The following is an 18,955-nucleotide window of genomic DNA, read 5'->3' on the forward strand; positions in this document are numbered from 1 at the left end:
AAAAAAAAAAAAAAAAGAGAATTCATTGAAACTGTCTACTAGTCTGATAGTTTCTCCAAGGCACAGACCAAGTCTCATCCACTTCTCTCTCTCCCTGCTTCCTAAACAGGCAGCCATATCACAGGCGCCTCTGTATGAAACCAGGACAGATTTGTTGATCTGAACGAAACTATAGAACAGCCAAACTGAACAGTTTTCTTTTTGCTTTTAATTTTTATGTTTTCCCTATGTTGCTTAGGCTGGTCTTGAACTCCTGGCCACAAGCGATCCTCCCTCCTCGTCTTCCCAAAATGCTGGGACTCCAGGCATGAGCCACAGTACGTGGCCAGTTTTTGTGTTTGTTTTTTCCTTTTCCTTTGTGTTACCATGTATATCCGTCTTGAAAACTGTGATTAAAAACTAAGGAGCTCAAGTTATATTCTCTGATCAGTTTCCCCCTGAAATATTACAGCTTTTATGTCATTTTTATGTCAGTAACATGTTCATATAAACTTGGTTTTCTCAATGAATTTCAGCCAGTTCGTGAAGTAACATCCCTGAAGAATATTAGGGAAGAGTAACAACACCGCAAATCTGCTTTGCTTTTGCTGCACCACAGGGACTATTTAGGAATAAATGGAACTTTCAGAAAGAATCCCCAGATATGATTCTGGGAGTTAACTCACTTCTGAGTTAACTGAACTCAAAAGTGCTCTTGAATCCATAAATATAACAAACCTCATTTTTCAAAGCATTAAATTAAGTGTGATATGAAAAGCTACACATAGACAAACAGAAAAATTAAGTGAAAAAAATGCTAATGCTAGTTTAGGTCTAGAGGCACACAGCGGTGTAACAGGAAATTATGTTCTTGCTGTTGCCATTCTAACCAACAGACTCTAGGGGTAAAAAAAGGAAGCGAGAAAATGTTTCCATGCCAAGGTTCTAGCGACCGACTCAGGTTATCTGGTGAACTGACAAAAATGTAATGTGATGAATCACACCTGATCTTTCCCATCATTTACCTAGATATTCCCAGGGCGAGCGCATGAGCAAGTCCTCCCCATGCTCCCCCGACCTCGAGGAGAAAGGCTCTTTCTAGGATGCACATCCTTACCTCAGACAGCAGGTGCTGAATCACAACTGTCAACGCCTCAAACTTGGTATTACCACAGGCAAGAAGCTGCTTGAGCTGCAGGATAAATCCACTTTGGTTTTCACATTTTGTTTTATATTGCGCCAATTCACGTGTTTTCTCAGAGGGCAGTGCATCGGGAGCCGTCTGTGTCTGGATACATAAGCTTCGGGGATTCTTCTGCCTGCTCTTTTCAACTGCAAAAGGAATTAACATAGATACAAAGACAGGTGAGGTTAATTTTTAAAATCACCACCACATGGGTTCAAAAACAACCAGATAAGCCATGTAAACGCATTTATGTTCCCGTAAGGAATGCATACGGATGAGAGGTGGAATGAATCGGAGATCTAGATGGTTGGAATTCACGAACACAGTGGCCGCCAGTTATGACTTTAAAAGATTTTTGCGGAACAGAGAATTAGGAACACGACGTAAATAGATTTGGCAACCCAGAAACACAAAAACTGTGTGCAAAATGATTCTGTTCTCCTAGCTTCTCATTTTCCAGTTAAACTGGTAGCGAAACCTTGGCTGACGAGAAGCCTGACTTTTCTGATCTCATATGCCAAAAGAAACAGACAAATCACTGGACATTTAATTAAATGCCTTTCTCTCCTCCCATACATTTTCTACAAATCCCTCATCTTTTCCCTGATGATGGCCTAGTCATTACACAGATTTATACTGCAGATGAGTCATTTCCTAATCTCTAATAAATCATCACATACATTGAAAACACTCAGATTTTGCCTCTTTAAGTTCACTGCTACGAGTACTATACTCTTGACTATACTATTCCATTTTCTGCCAAACACAAGCTTTGTCGGTCTTTTTTCCCAAGTAGTGATAATGGCTCCCACAGTTTTTTTTTTAAAGCGCATGCTAACACTCCAAATCCAACCCAAATGCCACGCTAAGTGATTATTCCCTTCCTGCGCTATAGTGCCCTGGGAATTACCCTGTTTTACATAAAAAACTGTTCAGTCTTGGAACCATTTCAAATGTGTCAGTCATTCTGAATATCAAACAGAATTGGAAAAATAAGAAATGAATTGCTTAGCTTCTTGAAATAAACAAGCCAAGTAATCCAAACAAATGTAAATTTGGAAAAAAAAGACAAAAGAAACTAAAAAAAAAAAAAAAGTTTCCTTATTCTAACAGTCTTTCATTATGGCATCCACATTTTGTGGTAATAAATCTAAGACAACTTGTAAAGAAATTTAGTAATTATTTTCTCCAATTTTTTGGGAAGAGGCAAACTATTACAGTGATTGCTTAAAGAAAAATAAAGAAACATCAGTACTCATGTTCTAAGAACAAATGGCTAAATATACTGAATAAACTCTAAGTTAAAAGCAGGAAAAAAGGCTCTTATTTTCTATGGCTGCATTACATGGTTAAATAACTCATATTTGTATTAATATTGATAATTCTCTGTTCTAAAATGACTAAAATATCCATTATTTCACTGTGTCTTTGTAATACTTGATGAGAGGAAGTATTTATCCATTACTCTTTATTATTAGCAATTAATAGTAGCTTATGAATAATTGTCACTTCCATAGATGCAGAAAATAGCCAAGTTAATATATTACAGTCCTGAAGGGCGAACAAATTACTAGTCACTTATTGATGAAAAAAGAATCTAAATATTTGACCATGAGATTAGTATTCTTTATGTCATTTCCTAGATGTTTTTAGAAATTGTCACGTAACAGGTAATAATAATCCCACAGTGTTTCACTGATCACAGCGTGTTCTCACTTTCCCTCTCTTTTCATCCTCCCAATGACCCCAGGGGGGACGAGGGGGCTCACAAGTGGGAATGGTCTTCCCTGGGTGTAAACAACTCCTATGGGAATCCAGATTCAAAGTCAGAACCCAGGCCTCTAATGCCAAGCCTCTGCTGTTCCCACACATTTTGGAAAGTGGATTAGGTGGTGATGTAATACATGATATATATAAAAATAAATATTTATGCAACAAATGTAATAATATCTTGCTTTAATACATATAAGCCCATTATCTATCTGATAACTCATTTTAACAAACCCACATATAAACATCTATGTGTTAATACAATTTTATAAACAAACATTTTTAGATCCTTTACTATCTAGAATTTACTGCAACAAATATAGACACAAGTTCATTCTCCTGATATCATTTGTATATGTCCTACTAAAACTTACTTAAAAATTCATTTATTGATAACTGCTTTATCATTTCCTGAGTCCTGAATAACATTTGACTCTCTTTCTAGAATTTCTATGCTAATGAATGTTATTTTAAACACAATTTCAGAGCTTTAAAACTGTCAGTTTAAAATTATTTACAAAATCTGACAGGTGAATCTTTTATATTAATATTTTGGAGAAATATTCTAGATTCTTGCTTTTTGATCATAAATCTGTAACAAAAATATCACAGAATACATGTAATTGTACTAACATTGTTTACTTTTGAAGAGAAGGTAAAAGGAATCAGATAGCTAAAAAGTATCCTGAAGTATTTTTTATACTTTTTAACCATGGGATAAATATATTACCTCTTCAAAAGTTAAATATAAGAAGTAAACAAAATTACTTTTAAAAGACAGTTAAAGTGAAATTCGAGGACATACATTTTTTATGTACTACTTAGCTATCAAGGAAATAGTCTATGTAGAATTTTTCCTTGGGGAAATTACACAGGAATCTAAACATTACACAGGGTTTGTTAGTGATTACTCAGAATAGCTTTATGATTAAGGAGGAAAGAACACACTATGTATTCGTCTAAGAGTACGTGTCTTCAAATTTTAAAATGAGAGCAAATGAGCAAACAGACTGTCCTCTCTGTGGAGCTGGAAATGCGCGCTGTGCACTCAATCTTCCGCTCCATATACTGTGCTCCCTAAGGATGAAGTGTGACCACACGGCAGCCAGCCGATGACCCAGTTTCCACATGCGTCCCACTCTCTCCCCACTCCTGGCTCAGCTGCAGATCAGAGATGATGCAAGAATCTCCAACGATGCTCAAAGCCCCAAGGCTCACCAACAGGTACTTCACAGTACTGAAAAGCCAGGGGTTTCCCTTAAATCCTGCAGGATTCATTACTTACGTGAAATTAGCATAATATCAGCCAAACTTTGCCCTTACCCTCGTTTATCAGCATGTTACTGTTTTGATAATAAAGCTTTTATACAAAAGTATAAATTATTTTGTTTATTGTACCTATTAACAGAACACGCTCTGATTTCAAAGGATCAATTTAATCAGAAATCTTAAAATTAAATGTTAACTTCTACATGGATTCAGATTTCTCTCAACAAGATAATTACCACCGTCAGCTGTGATCCAGCCTTACTGGGACTCATTCTAATGAAATGGGGACCTCCATCAGGAAAACAAAGGCCAGAACCAAAGATATTGGCTCATCTGGAAAACAGCTGGATAACACCGTTGGCTCTCTTTGTTCTTTCTACTCAGAAACCTCAATTTAATAAAATTTAAAACTAGTGCAATGAAGTCATGCATCATCTTCTTAAAGAAAGTAGTTGGTTAAAGAGGAAGATGCCCATTTCTCAGGCTCAAGTCACTTAGGCAAACAGTCCTCCATATCCCAAGACCAAAAACAATTTTGAGAAAAAAAACCTACCCATTCAGACATGGACTAACCATCACCACATACTAGCAGCTCAGGACACATCCGTTCTAGGTCAAACAAGCCACACATTTCCGCAATCTGCTGGCTTTCCACATTAATAAAATCCAGTTAGAGAGGAGACCTACTGAGGGAGATTGCCTTGGGTTCCATGAAACACAAACTAAACACAGAATTTGGAAACGAATGTTGTCTACTTTTGTGTATACTCATTGACCTACTTACTCACTCATGAAATATATTTATTAAAATCTACCATGAGGGCGCTGCTGTGGTGGGTGTGCACCTGCTCTGGTGCTCTGGGGGACGGGAGAAGTATCACATAAGAGGGTGGTATTGCTCAGAGAGCCACAAAGACACCAAAGATCCCTGCTGACTCATGTTTCCCTAGTGCTCACCTCTTCAACTCCAAATCTCAACCTATCTGTATAAAGGTGACAGTCACTGACCGGATGGTATGTGCTTTCCACAACGTAGTGCATTAAAAACTGATGTTTGTGGGGTTGACAAAACATAGGTTATGAACTCAGAGGCTAGGGAGGGGTCTCTTCATCCCTGCTAGCAGCGTGGACAGACAGAAAACTCCCTTCCTTCTGCCTAATCTAATCATACATATCTAAAAGTCCTCATAGGGACACCTACACACAAGTTCCTTCAGTCAGGGTTTCCCCAGCATCTGGTGGCAGGTGCTTATCCTGCTTATCCATGCAATCTTACATATAGTTTTTTAAAGTTATCATTCATGTCAACTATTAGCTTACGTTTGTATAAAGTTTTCCAGTGTTCCCTTCATTAGCTGTTTACTCTAAAAGAGTTAACAGTAATAATTCAGGAGACATACAATATTTTTCTATTTCTAGGTAGATACGGCATTTACTGAAAATGGACAATTTTAAGCTCAGCAAAGCACAGTGTTTAGACATTTAAAATTACCCAAGCCAGGCCGGGCGCGGTGGTTCACGCCTATAATCACAGCACTTTGGGAGGCTGAGGCGGGTGGATCACGAGGTCAGGAGATCGAGACCATCCTGGCTAACACGGTGAAACCCTGTCTCTACTGAAAATACAAAACATTAGCCGGGCGTGGTGGCGGGCGCCTGTAGTCCCAGCTACTCGGGAGGCTGAGGCAGGAGAATGGCGGGAACCCGGGAGGCGGAGATACCAGTGAGCTGAGATCGTGCCACGGCACTCCAGCCTGGGTGACAGAGCAAGACTCCATCTCAACAACAACAACAACAAAAAATTACCCAAACCAATTATTTTTGGGGGGTGGGAGAAGGACTTACGATGCCTCAGCATTTAAATTTTTCATTACTATATTGGTAGAATTTGTTGCAATAGCTCATATTATATGAAAAAGGGTTCTACTTCTTTTCTTCACATTAAAAGCAGATTAGAGAACAGAAAGCATATTCATATAAAAAATTCCTGTTTGGGTTACTTATGCTTATAAAATTTTTTCCTGAAGCAACAGTCCAAACTCGCCCTTAACTATTTTTCACATAGCTGGCAGGAAAAAAGCAAATTTCTCATACTCTTATGGACCTAAAATGGACTACTAACTCAAAGAAGAGTTAACACAAATTCACCACATTCAGAAATACTTTTAAGAAGGCACTGCCTCCCTCCTATAGCAACCAAAAAAGCATGACACTGGTCTAAAAATAGACACATAGATCAATGGAAGAGAACAGAGAACCCAGATATAAAGCCACATGCTTACAGCTAATTGATCTTTGACAAAGTCAGCAAAAATACATACAATGGAGAAAGGACATCCTATTCAAAAAACGGTGCTGGGAAAATGAGAAGAGAGAAACTGGAGCCCTGTCTCTTATCACATGCAAAAATGAACTCAAGACAGATTGAAGACTTACAACGTAAGACCTGAAACAATAAAAATTCCTAGGCGGGGGCGGACTAGAAAAAACACTGGCCAAGGCAAAGAATTCATCACTAAGATCTCCAAAGCAAATGCAACAAAAACAAAACTAGACGAATGGGACTTAAACTAAAAAGCTTCTGCACAGTAAAAGAAACAGTCAACAGAGGAAACAGACAACCTATAGAATGGGAGAAAATATTTGCAAACTATGCATTTGACAAATATCTAATATTCAGAATTTATAAGGAAAACCAACAACTCAACAAGAAAAAATACAACCCCAATAAAAAATGGGCAAAGGACATGTAGAGACTTTTCTCAAAAGAAGACAGAGAAGCAGCCAACATATGCAAAAGCAGAACATTAAAAAAAATGTTCAACATCACTAATCATCAGAGAAATGCAAATTAAAACCACAATGAGATACCATCTCATATCAGAATGGCTATTACTAAAAAGTCAAAAAATCATAGATGCTGGCAAGGATGTGGAGAGAAGGCAATGCTTATACACTGTTGGTGGGAATGTGAATTAGTACAATCTCTATGGAAAACAGTATGGAGATTCCTCAAAGAACTAAAAATAGAACTACCATTCAACCCAGCAATCCCACTACCCGGTGTCTTCCCAAAGGAAAAGAAAAAAAAAACAGACTATCTTACAACAGAAACGAAAATTAAAATAGCCAGTTAAATACTAGAAATATTTGTAATACAGGCAATAAATAAAAAGAGAACATCATTCTCAAAATACTAAGCAGTTAAGGACAAGCAATTTGGAAGAGAGGTGCCTAGGACTCAGGTCACCAGGGAGAAAAAAGGCAAATCTCTCACCCAAAAAGAAAGCTCTATTAGTCTTAATTTTCCACAGAGCCACATAATTGCTGATGTTTATAAAAAGGACCCTTGTGTACTAAAATAACCCAAAGTATTGCCTTAAACACAGAAATATGATATTCAATATTAGATATCTTTAAAATCACACCTGTTGTGTTTCTACCTAGGAAAATAATACGCATACATTATTAATAAAATATTATTCTTAGCTCTGAAAGATGTTTTAAAGCTCATAAAAAGTATATTACTTTATTTATAGGGTAATTCTCAATTAACCAGAATAAATTGTTCTAATGAAACAACTATTTACTATATACAGCTTGCCATGTTCCTCCAATGTCTCTTGATGAAAAACACTGCTGTCCTTCCCATTATGAATGCAACTCCAAACCATAATTATTTCCTTTCCATTTGTGTGTGGAAAGTGGATACCACGTTAAAATGTAATTTAGTGTAATAAAACTCTAATTATCTGAAACTTGTCAGATTAGGACATACGGTCTCTTTCAACATCTCACTTTTAAAAACTTACCAAAATCGGCCGGGCACGGTGGCTCAAGCTTGTAATCCCAGCACTTTGGGAGGCCGAGGCGGGAGGATCACGAGGTCAGGATATCGAGACCATCCTGGCTAACACGGTGAAACTCCGTCTCTACCAAAAATACAAAAACTAGCCGGGCGAGGTGGCGGGCGCCTGTAGTCCCAGCTACTTGGGAGGCTGAGGCAGGAGAATGGTGTGAACCCGGGAGGTGGAGCTTGCAGTGAGCTGAGATCCGGCCACTGCACTCCAGCCTGGGCGACAGAGCGAGACTCGGTCAAAAAAAAAAAAAAAAAAACCTTCCAAAATCTTACCTATTGTGAACAAAACTTGCCATTTAACACTTTATTGTCTTCTTCAACAGAAAGCTGTAACTACAAAAGTGCAGATCTTCATGTCACGGCAAAGCTACAGCTCTAAAACTGCCACGGCTACCGAAGCTTGGATTCAATCCACAGCAAAATGATTTCAGCATCATACCATTCGTAATACCAGTTTTTAGCTAACGCTTGTCTATGTGGCAAGAGTCCAGCAAAATCCTTCATGACTGCCTTCAAGGAGGCTGAAAGGAAGAATCTGGATTCACAGCAAGATAACTAAGGGGCAGTGAAAGGCTACATCTCACATTCTTCTTCATCTTGGTCCTTTTGATTTCTTCTGCATTCTACAACAGCCTAAATGTTATCTTTTCACATGCAAATTCTAACATATGTGGTATTTTAATGGAAGCTTTCTAATATGGCCTCACTAATGTCTACATTTTGTGGCACAAAAAACACAAGAGAAATTGAAGTTTATTTACTGTCACCCTAACGGTACATGAGTAAATGCCCTCCTAATCCATAATACATCCATAAATGCAACAATAACATATTAAGCATACAAAAGCCATACTTAAAGTTGAGCACATTCCTTCCCAATGTATTTTATAACTGAAAATTCATTCAAGAGAACAAAAATCAAATATTAAGACTTACATCCAAACAATAAAACAACTTGAAAGTTTAACTGGAATCATTACAAATACGTAATCAATGCCCCTCCAAAATGCACAGAATAAACAGCAAGGCCTGTCGCAAGGTCCAACTTGTTAAATAATATACTCCCCTCATTTATAATCAGCCAACATCCACTTGAGAAATACCTGTTCTGCCTTCTCTGTGGCAGATACTGCAATAGGGATCTTAACATTTTATACCTATCTGTGCGACAGAGACTAGAGAAGTCACAGGCTCTATTTCCCAGCCTCCCTTCCAGGTAGATACAGTCATGTGACTGAGGCCCGGCCAATGAGACGGAAGCTTAAGCGACCTGGCACCACCCCTTCCTCATTTCTTTTTCTTCCTTTCTGGAGCAGCCACTGTGAGACCATGAGGCAACAATCACGAAGACAGGGCTAAGAAGACAGCAGAGATGAGGATTCCGACATGGTGGAGCCACTAAACAACCTCAAAGCTGCTTTTCTTCAGGGGGGACAAGTTGCTTCCTAGTGAAGCTATTAATTCCATCTAAAAGGAGTCGAAAGTGAATACCAAATGCGAGAACATAATTTCATTGTAAACAAACGCATTCACATTCTGCCTGCCTCTTACTGAACACCTGTTTAAAACGGTTCTCTTCATGAACACAAAGAAGGGAAACAGACACAGGGGTCTACGTGAGGGTGCAGGGTAGGAGGAGGGAGAGGAGCAGAAAAAAATAACTCAGGTCCTGGCCTTAATTCCTGGGTGATGAAATCATCTGTACAATAAACTATTTCTTGTACAACAAACTCTGTGACATGAGCTTACCTGTGTAACAAACCTTTACATGTATCCCTGAACCTAAAAGTTCAAAATATAATAAAATAGCAAAAGTAAATGGAAATATTTTGTCCTGATACTAACTCTGCCATTCCTCGCTATGTATGTACACGTGTTCCTCCTCCTTTGCGCTGCAGTAATCACGTTTAATGTCACTAGCTCAGCAGAAAGAATTCTGTCCTTAGTGCACTGAATTGCCTTCACTGGAGTTAAGAAGAAAATTACCCTGTGAGGTTCAAATGACACTCTTCATAGTAATTAATACAAGAATTTCCAGCTTCATAGAAAAACTGAATGCTAACTGGCAGGGAATAAATTCTTAGCAAAGTCTTTTCCTTCCCCTGCCTCACTATAAAAATAGAACTAGTAAGCTGAGGTAAAATTCTGAAAGAGACGGAGTTTAATACTTTGGTAAGAAAGACTATTGCTGACCTTTCCCCACGTCAGTGAAGTCATCACTGCACGTCTCAGATTTTCATCTGCGCCTGATGTCCTGCAACATCATGCATAGTTCCTGACAAATTCCCTCCTCTCCCCTATTTACAGAGGAAAGATAACCTCGATCCAACAGCACGCTTCACCAGTGGTGGACACCACCCAGTAATAATATATCACAGTGCCCAGTGCCCAGGTGCCAGGTCGCTTAAGCTTCCGTCTTATTGGCCGGGTCTCAGTCACATGACTGTATCTACCTGGAAGGGAGGCTGGGAAATAGAGCCTGTGACTTCTCTAGTCTCTGTCCCACAGATAGGTATAAAATGTTAAGAGTCCTATTGCAGTGACCTCTACGTGGGATCAGTGAGAAGGCTTATTCTGGCTGGATCTCTATAATGGCCAGCCCCCGTCCCACCACATTCTATGCTCAGAAATATTACAACTCTTTTGTTTCCTTGAAGGAGCCCTTCCTCAAACCCCTCTAGGCTTTTACATGCTTTTTTCTCTGTCTGAAACACTTGGTTTCTTGGTTAATTCTCCATTTCCTGACAACGCAACTTAAAAGGCACTTCTACTGGAGGACCTGGATTAAAGGTACCTCCACCTGCTAAGAGCTGGCTGGGCACCGGTCCACACCCTGTATTATCACCTGGTGCTCTGTCTCCTTCTGTTAAACAGTGGGCTGCGTGAAGGCAGGGTCCATTTGGCTTACTCCCAGCCATACCTTCAGCACCTACCATCATGCCTGGTACACAGTACACGTCTAACAGGTACTTCCTTATGAAATGAATGCATTAATCTGTAATGCGAAAGATAGTTTAGAAGCAAGGGAAAGGCTGGAGGCACGGACCAAACAGAAAGCTTTTCAGAAAGCCCAGTCAACATCTTAGCCTGGATTATACAAAACTGTTCATATTTGACCACATTTTACTTATTAGAAGAGTAATTTTGTGTGTGTGGTTTTTTAAATAGAGACAGGGTCTCGCTAACTCTCCAAGGCTGGTCTCAAACTCCTAGCCTTAAGTGATCCTCTTGCCTTGGCCTCCCAAAGTGCTGGGATTACAGGTGTGAGCCACTGGCACCAGCCAAGAAGAGCAATTTCAATGCTTCAACATAATAGTGCCTGAAGTAGGGTAATGGCAGGGAGTAAAAACAAAGAGAGATTTCAAATGATGGAGTCTTAACAGTATGACAACCACTTGATCGTGGATAAATCAGGACAAGTAATGAATCAAAGGTGGGGTATGGCCAGGCACGGTGGCTCATGCCTATAATCCCAGCACTTTGGGAGGCTGAGGCAGGTGAATTGCCTGAGGTCAGGAGTCCCAGACCAGTCTGGCCAACGTGGTGAAACCCCATCTCTATTAAAAACACAAAAAAGTTAGCTGGGCGTGGTGATGGGCACCTGTAATCCCAGCTACTCGGGAGGCTGAGGCAGGAGAATTGTTTGAACCTGGGAGGTGGAGGTTGCAGTGAGCCGAGATAGCACCAGTGCACTCCAGCCTAGGCGACAGAGCGAGACTCCGTCTAAAACAAACAAACAAACAACAACAGAAAACAAAGGTGGGTTCTGATGAGCAGACACATGGTGTCATGAAAAGAAACAGGTAATTCAGGAGTATTAACTGAATTTAGGAGGTAAAAATAAGGAGACAATTCATTTAGATAAGATGAATTTCCAAGCAGAATAATACACTGAGGGTTTTCAAATCTTCAGTCAGAAAATTCACAGATTTTGAGGCTAAGGGGAACCTGAAAGTCATCTCATGTGATTTCCTTATTTTGTAGCCCTGTGAGGTTAGGTGCACAGGGCTATTCACTTGGTCACTAGCAGAATCAAGGCTATAATCCAGGCCTCTTGGAATCCAGGTCAACACTACTGCACAGAGGCAACCAACACCACTTCCTTCACTAAGGATACAAACCCAAGGTACTGCTGACAGTCCGTTCAGATAAGAGTCACTGCGACGGTGTCAATACCCACCTGACGGACGATTTCTCAGACATTAAAATGACATAATACGGATAAGCCCACAAAAGACCGATACTGGGAGTAAGCAGAATTATATTCCTTACAGGATTTTAAAAAGCCTCCAACACACAAACAAAACACTTTCTCCATCCCTGCTATTCCTTGGATCTAACAAAATTACAGCAAAATTCGCAGCCAGAAAATATGCACGCCAAAAATTCTAAATAGAGGTCCCAGGTTTTAGTCCTATCTCTGCCACTTACTGTGCGCCTTTGGGCAAGTGAATTCACCTCTCTGGGCCTGAGCCTTCCTGGTATAAGATAGATTAGATCACCTCTATGTGAACTCTAGCTCAAAAAATTATGATTGCAAATCAACAAAAAATAGTTTTACATAAGTTTAGAAAATAAAATGGGCCCAATACATCACTATTAATCAAACGCTGGTAACAGAAGCCTTGTGTCTTTTGCTTAAGCTGTCTTGGAAAGCTACCTGCTTCACAACAACACTACAAACAACTTAGAATGTCTACTACCAGAGCACTGGTTAAGTAAATCATGACTTATCCAACAATGGAATGTTACAGAACTAATTTTTTTTAATGAGGCAAATAAACATGTGATCACATGCAAATCTAAAATACATTAGCTTTAAAAAGGTATAGAATATATAGTACGCTTTTATTTCTGTATAACAAAAAAAGAATACAAAAGACCTACGTAGATTTACACGCGACTGGAAACGTGCAAGGACACTATACAAGCAGCCTGAGAGTGGCCGTCTCCACGGAGCGCAGGCAGGGACCCAGGGTTAGCGAGAGGCTTGCCCAGGACTGCACAACCTTCCACACTGTTTGATTTTATTTTTAACTTGGGGTGTGGATTGTAGTATTTTTTTAAAAAGCTCGTTAAAATTAAAAGCGATGTGGAGCTACTTTCGATCAGACAAATTATTGCAAATATAGACAATATAGGGTACCCTTTAATTTTTTTCCCCCCCACCTATTAATTTTTTCAGTTGGAAGGGCTGCAGCGGCCCTGGGCTGGGAGAGGAGTGCCACTGCTGACCACCTCCTCGCTGCTTCCCCCATTTACCTTCAGCTGGCAGCTCAGACTGAAAGGGAGAGGCTGGCAAACTCAAATGACAGGTCAAGGGGAGTTATGAAACACCAGAGAGAGGTGCTGGAAAAAATCAGAATTCTCCCACCGAGAAAGGAGATGTCTCTGGGAAAACTAAAAACAGTCAGCTGAAAAAAACTCCCCAGGGGCAGAGATGAGCCAAGTGCAAAACAAGACACACGAGGGGTCACATGCACATGAAGCAGAAAAAAAAAAAAAAATCTATTTACATCCGCATCAAACAATCCTACAACACCTAACACCAAGCAGCCCAAAACAAATGTAACAGCACCCCAGCTAACATATTTTACAGAAGAAAACTGATTTAATTCACTGTGGTTGTAAAAATCATCTAGAACAAAAGTAGCAATGTAGGCCAACCCAATCCCCTAAAAGTGAGCAGACAGGTCACCATGTGCCTAAAATATATACTAAATTTGTTTTCGTCTTAGGCACAGAGAATGAAAAGCAGATACAAACATCAACCTCAGGGGAAGTATTTTGAGACTGCACACGTTATTACTATGAAGACTGGAAAAGGAGATTTGCGATTCACTTACTCCTTCCCCAAAACCATTAGGATGTCTTCTGTCAGAAGAGTTTAGAATAGGGAAATCTTTCAGCATATTACAATTAACTGTCTCATCTGACCGAGAAACTATCCAATGAAAAACGATGGAAACCTCCTCATCTACACAGGGGGAAAAGAAATATTCTTCTAAATTTACCTATGTCCTATTTCCCAACCACTGGAAGTAAAATATAATTTAACAGGTGCTGATTTTCACACATTTGGCTGGTGACAGAGAAAGAGCTAGGGAACACCAAGGCAACAATTCTGACTTCCATCAACACAAACAACACCATCTGCTGCTAAAAGTAAAAGTATTATGCACCTGTGCTGAAGCAACAGAAAACAATTTTTAAATTAAGCCTCATCTCTCATTAGAGAGAGCTTGGTTTCTCCAATTATCCGTCTCCTTGGAAAAACCTCTGACAAACATCTGCAAATTAATGAAGACGTCCCCCATGCAACACTAAGCAGAGATGTACGCAAGACAGACCCGTGTGGAAAACAATAGTGCTTCTCCTAAACCCTGAAGGAAGTCGAAGGTTTCGAAGCAATCCTTTGGCTGTCAGTCGTACGTGAATGGTGGATAAGGAGAATTTGGGAGACAACAACATGTCTTCGGAGCAGGTGGCGAGATTTCACAGAAGAGGCGATGTCCATGCACTGTCACATACTGTCTTTTTAAACTCAGTACTCTTCACGGCCAAGAAATACAGTGAGAGGAAACATGCCTACACAGCAAATGTCATTTCACCAGAGAGGCAAAGAAGAAAAAAAATCCCCCAGGGCTAGCCAAGTGTTTCTGGCTTCCGTTTTCACTTCCAGATGTTGCCAAAACGATGCTCTTCCTCCGAATAAAATCTCCTTCCTGCAGGTCCAGAAGCCGCCTCTGAACCACATCACACTGTGCATGCTTGCGGAGTTGTCAGGGTTTTCATCCGAGATGGTAAAGGGGAGGAGAAAGTGGGTGGTCTCAGGAGCTTTAGAAAACAACCAATTATGTCACAGATCCTGTAACCACTTGAAAGATCGCTAGGGGAAATTACTTCAAATGCCTAGTGTTTATTTCATAATTAGAAAAAAATTAAGATTTCCTGAAAGTACACTGTGTTCTGATTTTAACATTTCTCACTCCTTATATTTGCACTAATAACAGGAGCATTTTTTTCTCTAGATATTTTTCATGTAAGCCTATATTTAAGCCTGGCATTTTGGAAAAGTTTTTTTTCTTTTTTCTTTTTTTTTTTTTTTTTAAGACTTTAGGCAATAAATGTTCCCAACTACGATATTTAAGAAAATTTCTATTCTAATATATTAATGACAGATTGTCAAAAGGTTAAAGTTCAACTTTAATTCCCACATGCTGAGGACCTCACAAATAGTCAGCAATGAAAGATGAATACGGTTTCTCTACCAGAGGTAATATCAGTTCCAGAGGAATAGTCTATCAGATTGGCATATTCTAAAGACTACATTTATTGTGTGAGTAATTCAGAACATCAAGTGGTCTCTTACAGCGCTCTTTAAAGACTAGGAGTGTGAGGAGGGCACAGTTATCAGTATCTTTTGCCAGTTATCTACTAATTTTTATTTCAGCAGAGTGGCTTGTAAAAGCATGTTAAAACACGATGGCAAAAACCAAAAGAACTTGTAAAACAAAGATATGGATCTAAGAATTAACAACAACATGCCCACTTAAGCTAATTCCAATAAACCACAAAGAGCCTCAGCTCTTAACATTTTAAAAAATGTTATAAAGTACAACAAAACAATGTTTTAAAAATGTCCTATGACGGTTTCCAAGATTTCCTAGAAAATAAGACTCAGAAATAAATGTAGAATTGTTACCATAAATAACACCAGTAAGTGCTATTAAAACTGGCAGGAAGCAGTTCTTTTAGAAATTCTATAGAGTAGGTTATGAAGCGGGGAGGAGAGAGGGAGGAAGGGAAAATTTAAGTAAGTCCTCTTCCCTCAGATCCCCTCCCTCTTTACTCAAGCCCCCAACTTGCCATTTTAGAGGCTGTCAGCAAGGGAGACAGACCCAATAACCCATCCAGGGCTCCTGTGAGAAAGATACACCTAGTTCATACACTGACGGAAAACCCGCTAAATACATTGCACCATGGCAACTGAAGCCAAATGATCAAGGAACTAAAGTCAAGGCAAGCTGCTTTTAGGGGTTGCCTTTTACTTCATCCCAGTTTATTATTAAAAAACCTAAACACCTTTTCCTTCCAGATTCTACATACTAAAAATATACCAGAACCTTTTCCTCTACCCCCCAAAACCTTGTAAAAACCAAGAAATCAATCAGCATTAAAAACATAAATAAAGAACGGAGTCAAATTTTGATATGATTAAAAACAGATATGCCACCACTCCATACAGTAAGAGGCGTCTTTTCTTTATTTTGGTTGTGTCTGTTGTTTATTCAGTAATAGTAAATTCTAAATTATCCTTTTCCTTTTTTTCAGATGGAGTTTCACTCTTGTTGCCCAGGCTGGAGGGCAACGGCACGGTTTCTGCTCACTGCAACCTCCACCTGCCGGGTTCAAGTGATTATCCTATCTCAGTCTCCCAAGTAGCTGGGATTACAGGTGCCCGCCACCATGCCTGGCTGATTTTTGTATATTTAGTAGAGACAGGGTTTCACCATGTTGGCCAGGCTGGTCTTGAACTCCTGACCTCAGGTGATCCACACACCTCGGCCTCCAAAGTGCTGGGATTACAGGCGTGGGCTGCCGCGCCCGGCCTTAAATTATCCTTGTTAAAAGGGAAGTTCTTTAGACTCCGTAAAAGAAGAAATTAGCAATCTAATCACCAATTAATCACATTCATTAACATTTTTACTTGAATTACATTAAGCTATAACCACACATATTAAAAATAAACGTTGTTAATGATATCTCTTAACAGCAGAGTAAGAAGCTGCAGGAATAAACGAAGACAGTGCCAGTGAGGAGGAAAAGCCAAAAGTCACTCATTTGTACAGTGAAATACACACACAAACATAGCAAGGTGTATTAGATGCATGACAGAACTACACAAACTAGGTTTCGATTCTTTCCCAAACATAATCTGCCTCCTGGTGGCCATGCAGCACAAGTGCACCAAAGCAAGGGAGCTGCCCTGGCAATCCCTAAACACGAATGGCCATCACTTACAATCTACTGCTCCAAGCACTCTCTTACACACTTTATGTTTGCTCATTTAAGTAACCGGATAAGCAAGTACTTTCAGGTCACAACTATTTTTATACTATATATGCCTCTGGGGGGAGCCAAGATTAAAAAAACTGGTTCAAAAAAATTCTTTGATTATTTGATCGTCTGTTACCACTTAGGCACTCTGTATTTTCTGAAATTGAACGAATGTGAGAGAAGTACCTAAAAAAGTATCTTTGTTATTTTTAAAAGTCTTAATTTAAGAGGAAAAGATAGCCATCACTTGAGGACAAGAGAGGAAAAAATAAGGAAATTTTAGTGCCTAAGGCAGAACAGTTTGTAGTTGGTAAAACGTTAGCTGTGAGTCTTTATGAGCTGGGTGTGGTGGTGAGATTACATGCCTGTAATCTCAGCACTTTGCGAGGCCAAGGCGGGTGGGATCACCTGAGGTCAGGAGTTCAAGACCAGCCTGGCCAACATGGTGAAACCCCATCTCTACTAAAAATATAAAAAATTAGCTGGGCATGGTGACAGGTAAGAACCGCTTGAATCCAGGAGATGGAGGTTGCAATGAGCAGAGATTGCACCACTGCACTCCAGGCTGGGCAACAAGAGCAAAACTCCTCTTCACACACACACACACACACACACACACACACACACACAAAGATGAGTCTCTCTGAAGCAGAGCCTGTGTTAGGATGTCAGTGGAAAACAAATGATTTAAAATTTTATGCAATGTAGGATCTCAACTTCAAACAAAAAGGATAAAGTATATTGGAGCAAACATGCCAAAATGTCAGCAATGCTCTGGGAGGTGGAAGAGGCAAGACTTCTATTTTTCTTTATTATATGTGTTTGTGTTTTCCTTTTTTTCCAAAAATCCTGGAGCCAGAAAAAAATTAAGAAATTTAAGTGTGAGAATAATTTTATAGAAAGCCTACAAAATGACCAAAGTTTTCATAATGACACAAAGAAAAACAAATGATGTGTAAAGTCTATACTAAGGCTTAAATAACAAAAGATGATGATACAAAATGTTTGGTAAGTCAATATGTTGTAGTATCACAGTATATTCAAACAAACAGAAATTCCACTGAAATCTACATAGAAATGTGGTTTTTTAAATCAGGGATTTAGAAAACAATATCATGATTCTAGACAAGATTCTAGCATAATCTGTATAATGTGCTTAGATGCTACAAAATGCACTCAATTTGTCTGTTATTGTTAATTATCATAAAGAATGAGGAAGATTAAAATTTAAACCAAGTGGCTTGTTTGGAGATTCAAGCATCTCTATCCAACCAATCTTCTTTAGCCTAATATGGAACATTAATCTTAACATTTATTTCCTTACTTTCCCTAACACAGCATTAATTGCAACATTGTCTTCATTTTACTCCTCATAGTCTTTAATGTAATAAGTTCAATTCTCTATTCCAGTTGTATAAACTTCAACTTAAGGCCCAATTTTTCCACACTATCCTCTTCCTCGGTACGAAGATATATTGTAATTATCAAAAAATTAACACAAAGCAATTAGAAAAACAATCAACTTCCAACCACTTATCAACTTCCATTGATAAGCTCTCAAAGAACAGTGACATTGCCTTTTATTTTGCAATAAGCAAAATAAGAGTTTAAATTAAAAGCAGTAACACTTTGAATTCATGTACAATGTTTGTTTTTAAAAAACAAAAACCATGTGTTCATTGTAGTTTTTTTTTTTTTTTTTGAGACAGAGTCTCGCTCTGTCCCCCAGACTGGAGTACAGTGGCGCGATCTCAGATCACTGCAAGCTCCGCCTCCCGAGTTCATGCCATTCTCCTGCCTCAGCCTCCCGAATAGCTGGGACTACAGGTGCC

The 18,955-nt window shown here is 39.2% G+C and overlaps 1 protein-coding gene across 5 annotated transcripts in view; it reads right to left on the minus strand.

The window, feature by feature from the left end:
* MTUS1 (microtubule associated tumor suppressor 1) overlaps positions 1 to 18,955 on the minus strand; it is a 170,597-nt gene that overhangs the window by 43,253 nt on the left and 108,389 nt on the right. For 4 of the 5 annotated variants that reach the window (XM_011979596.1, XM_011979594.1, XM_011979595.1 and 1 more), the window contains one exon: positions 1,097 to 1,311. In XM_011979596.1, coding sequence (XP_011834986.1) covers positions 1,097 to 1,311 — 215 coding nt within the window. Of the gene's footprint in view, positions 1 to 1,096; positions 1,312 to 14,413; positions 14,896 to 18,955 lie in introns of those variants that run through there. The other variant, XM_011979598.1, reaches the window with a different exon arrangement.

This window comes from Mandrillus leucophaeus, unplaced genomic scaffold (assembly GCF_000951045.1).
Source record: "Mandrillus leucophaeus isolate KB7577 unplaced genomic scaffold, Mleu.le_1.0 Scaffold204, whole genome shotgun sequence".
Classification (NCBI taxonomy): Eukaryota; Metazoa; Chordata; class Mammalia; order Primates; family Cercopithecidae; genus Mandrillus; species Mandrillus leucophaeus.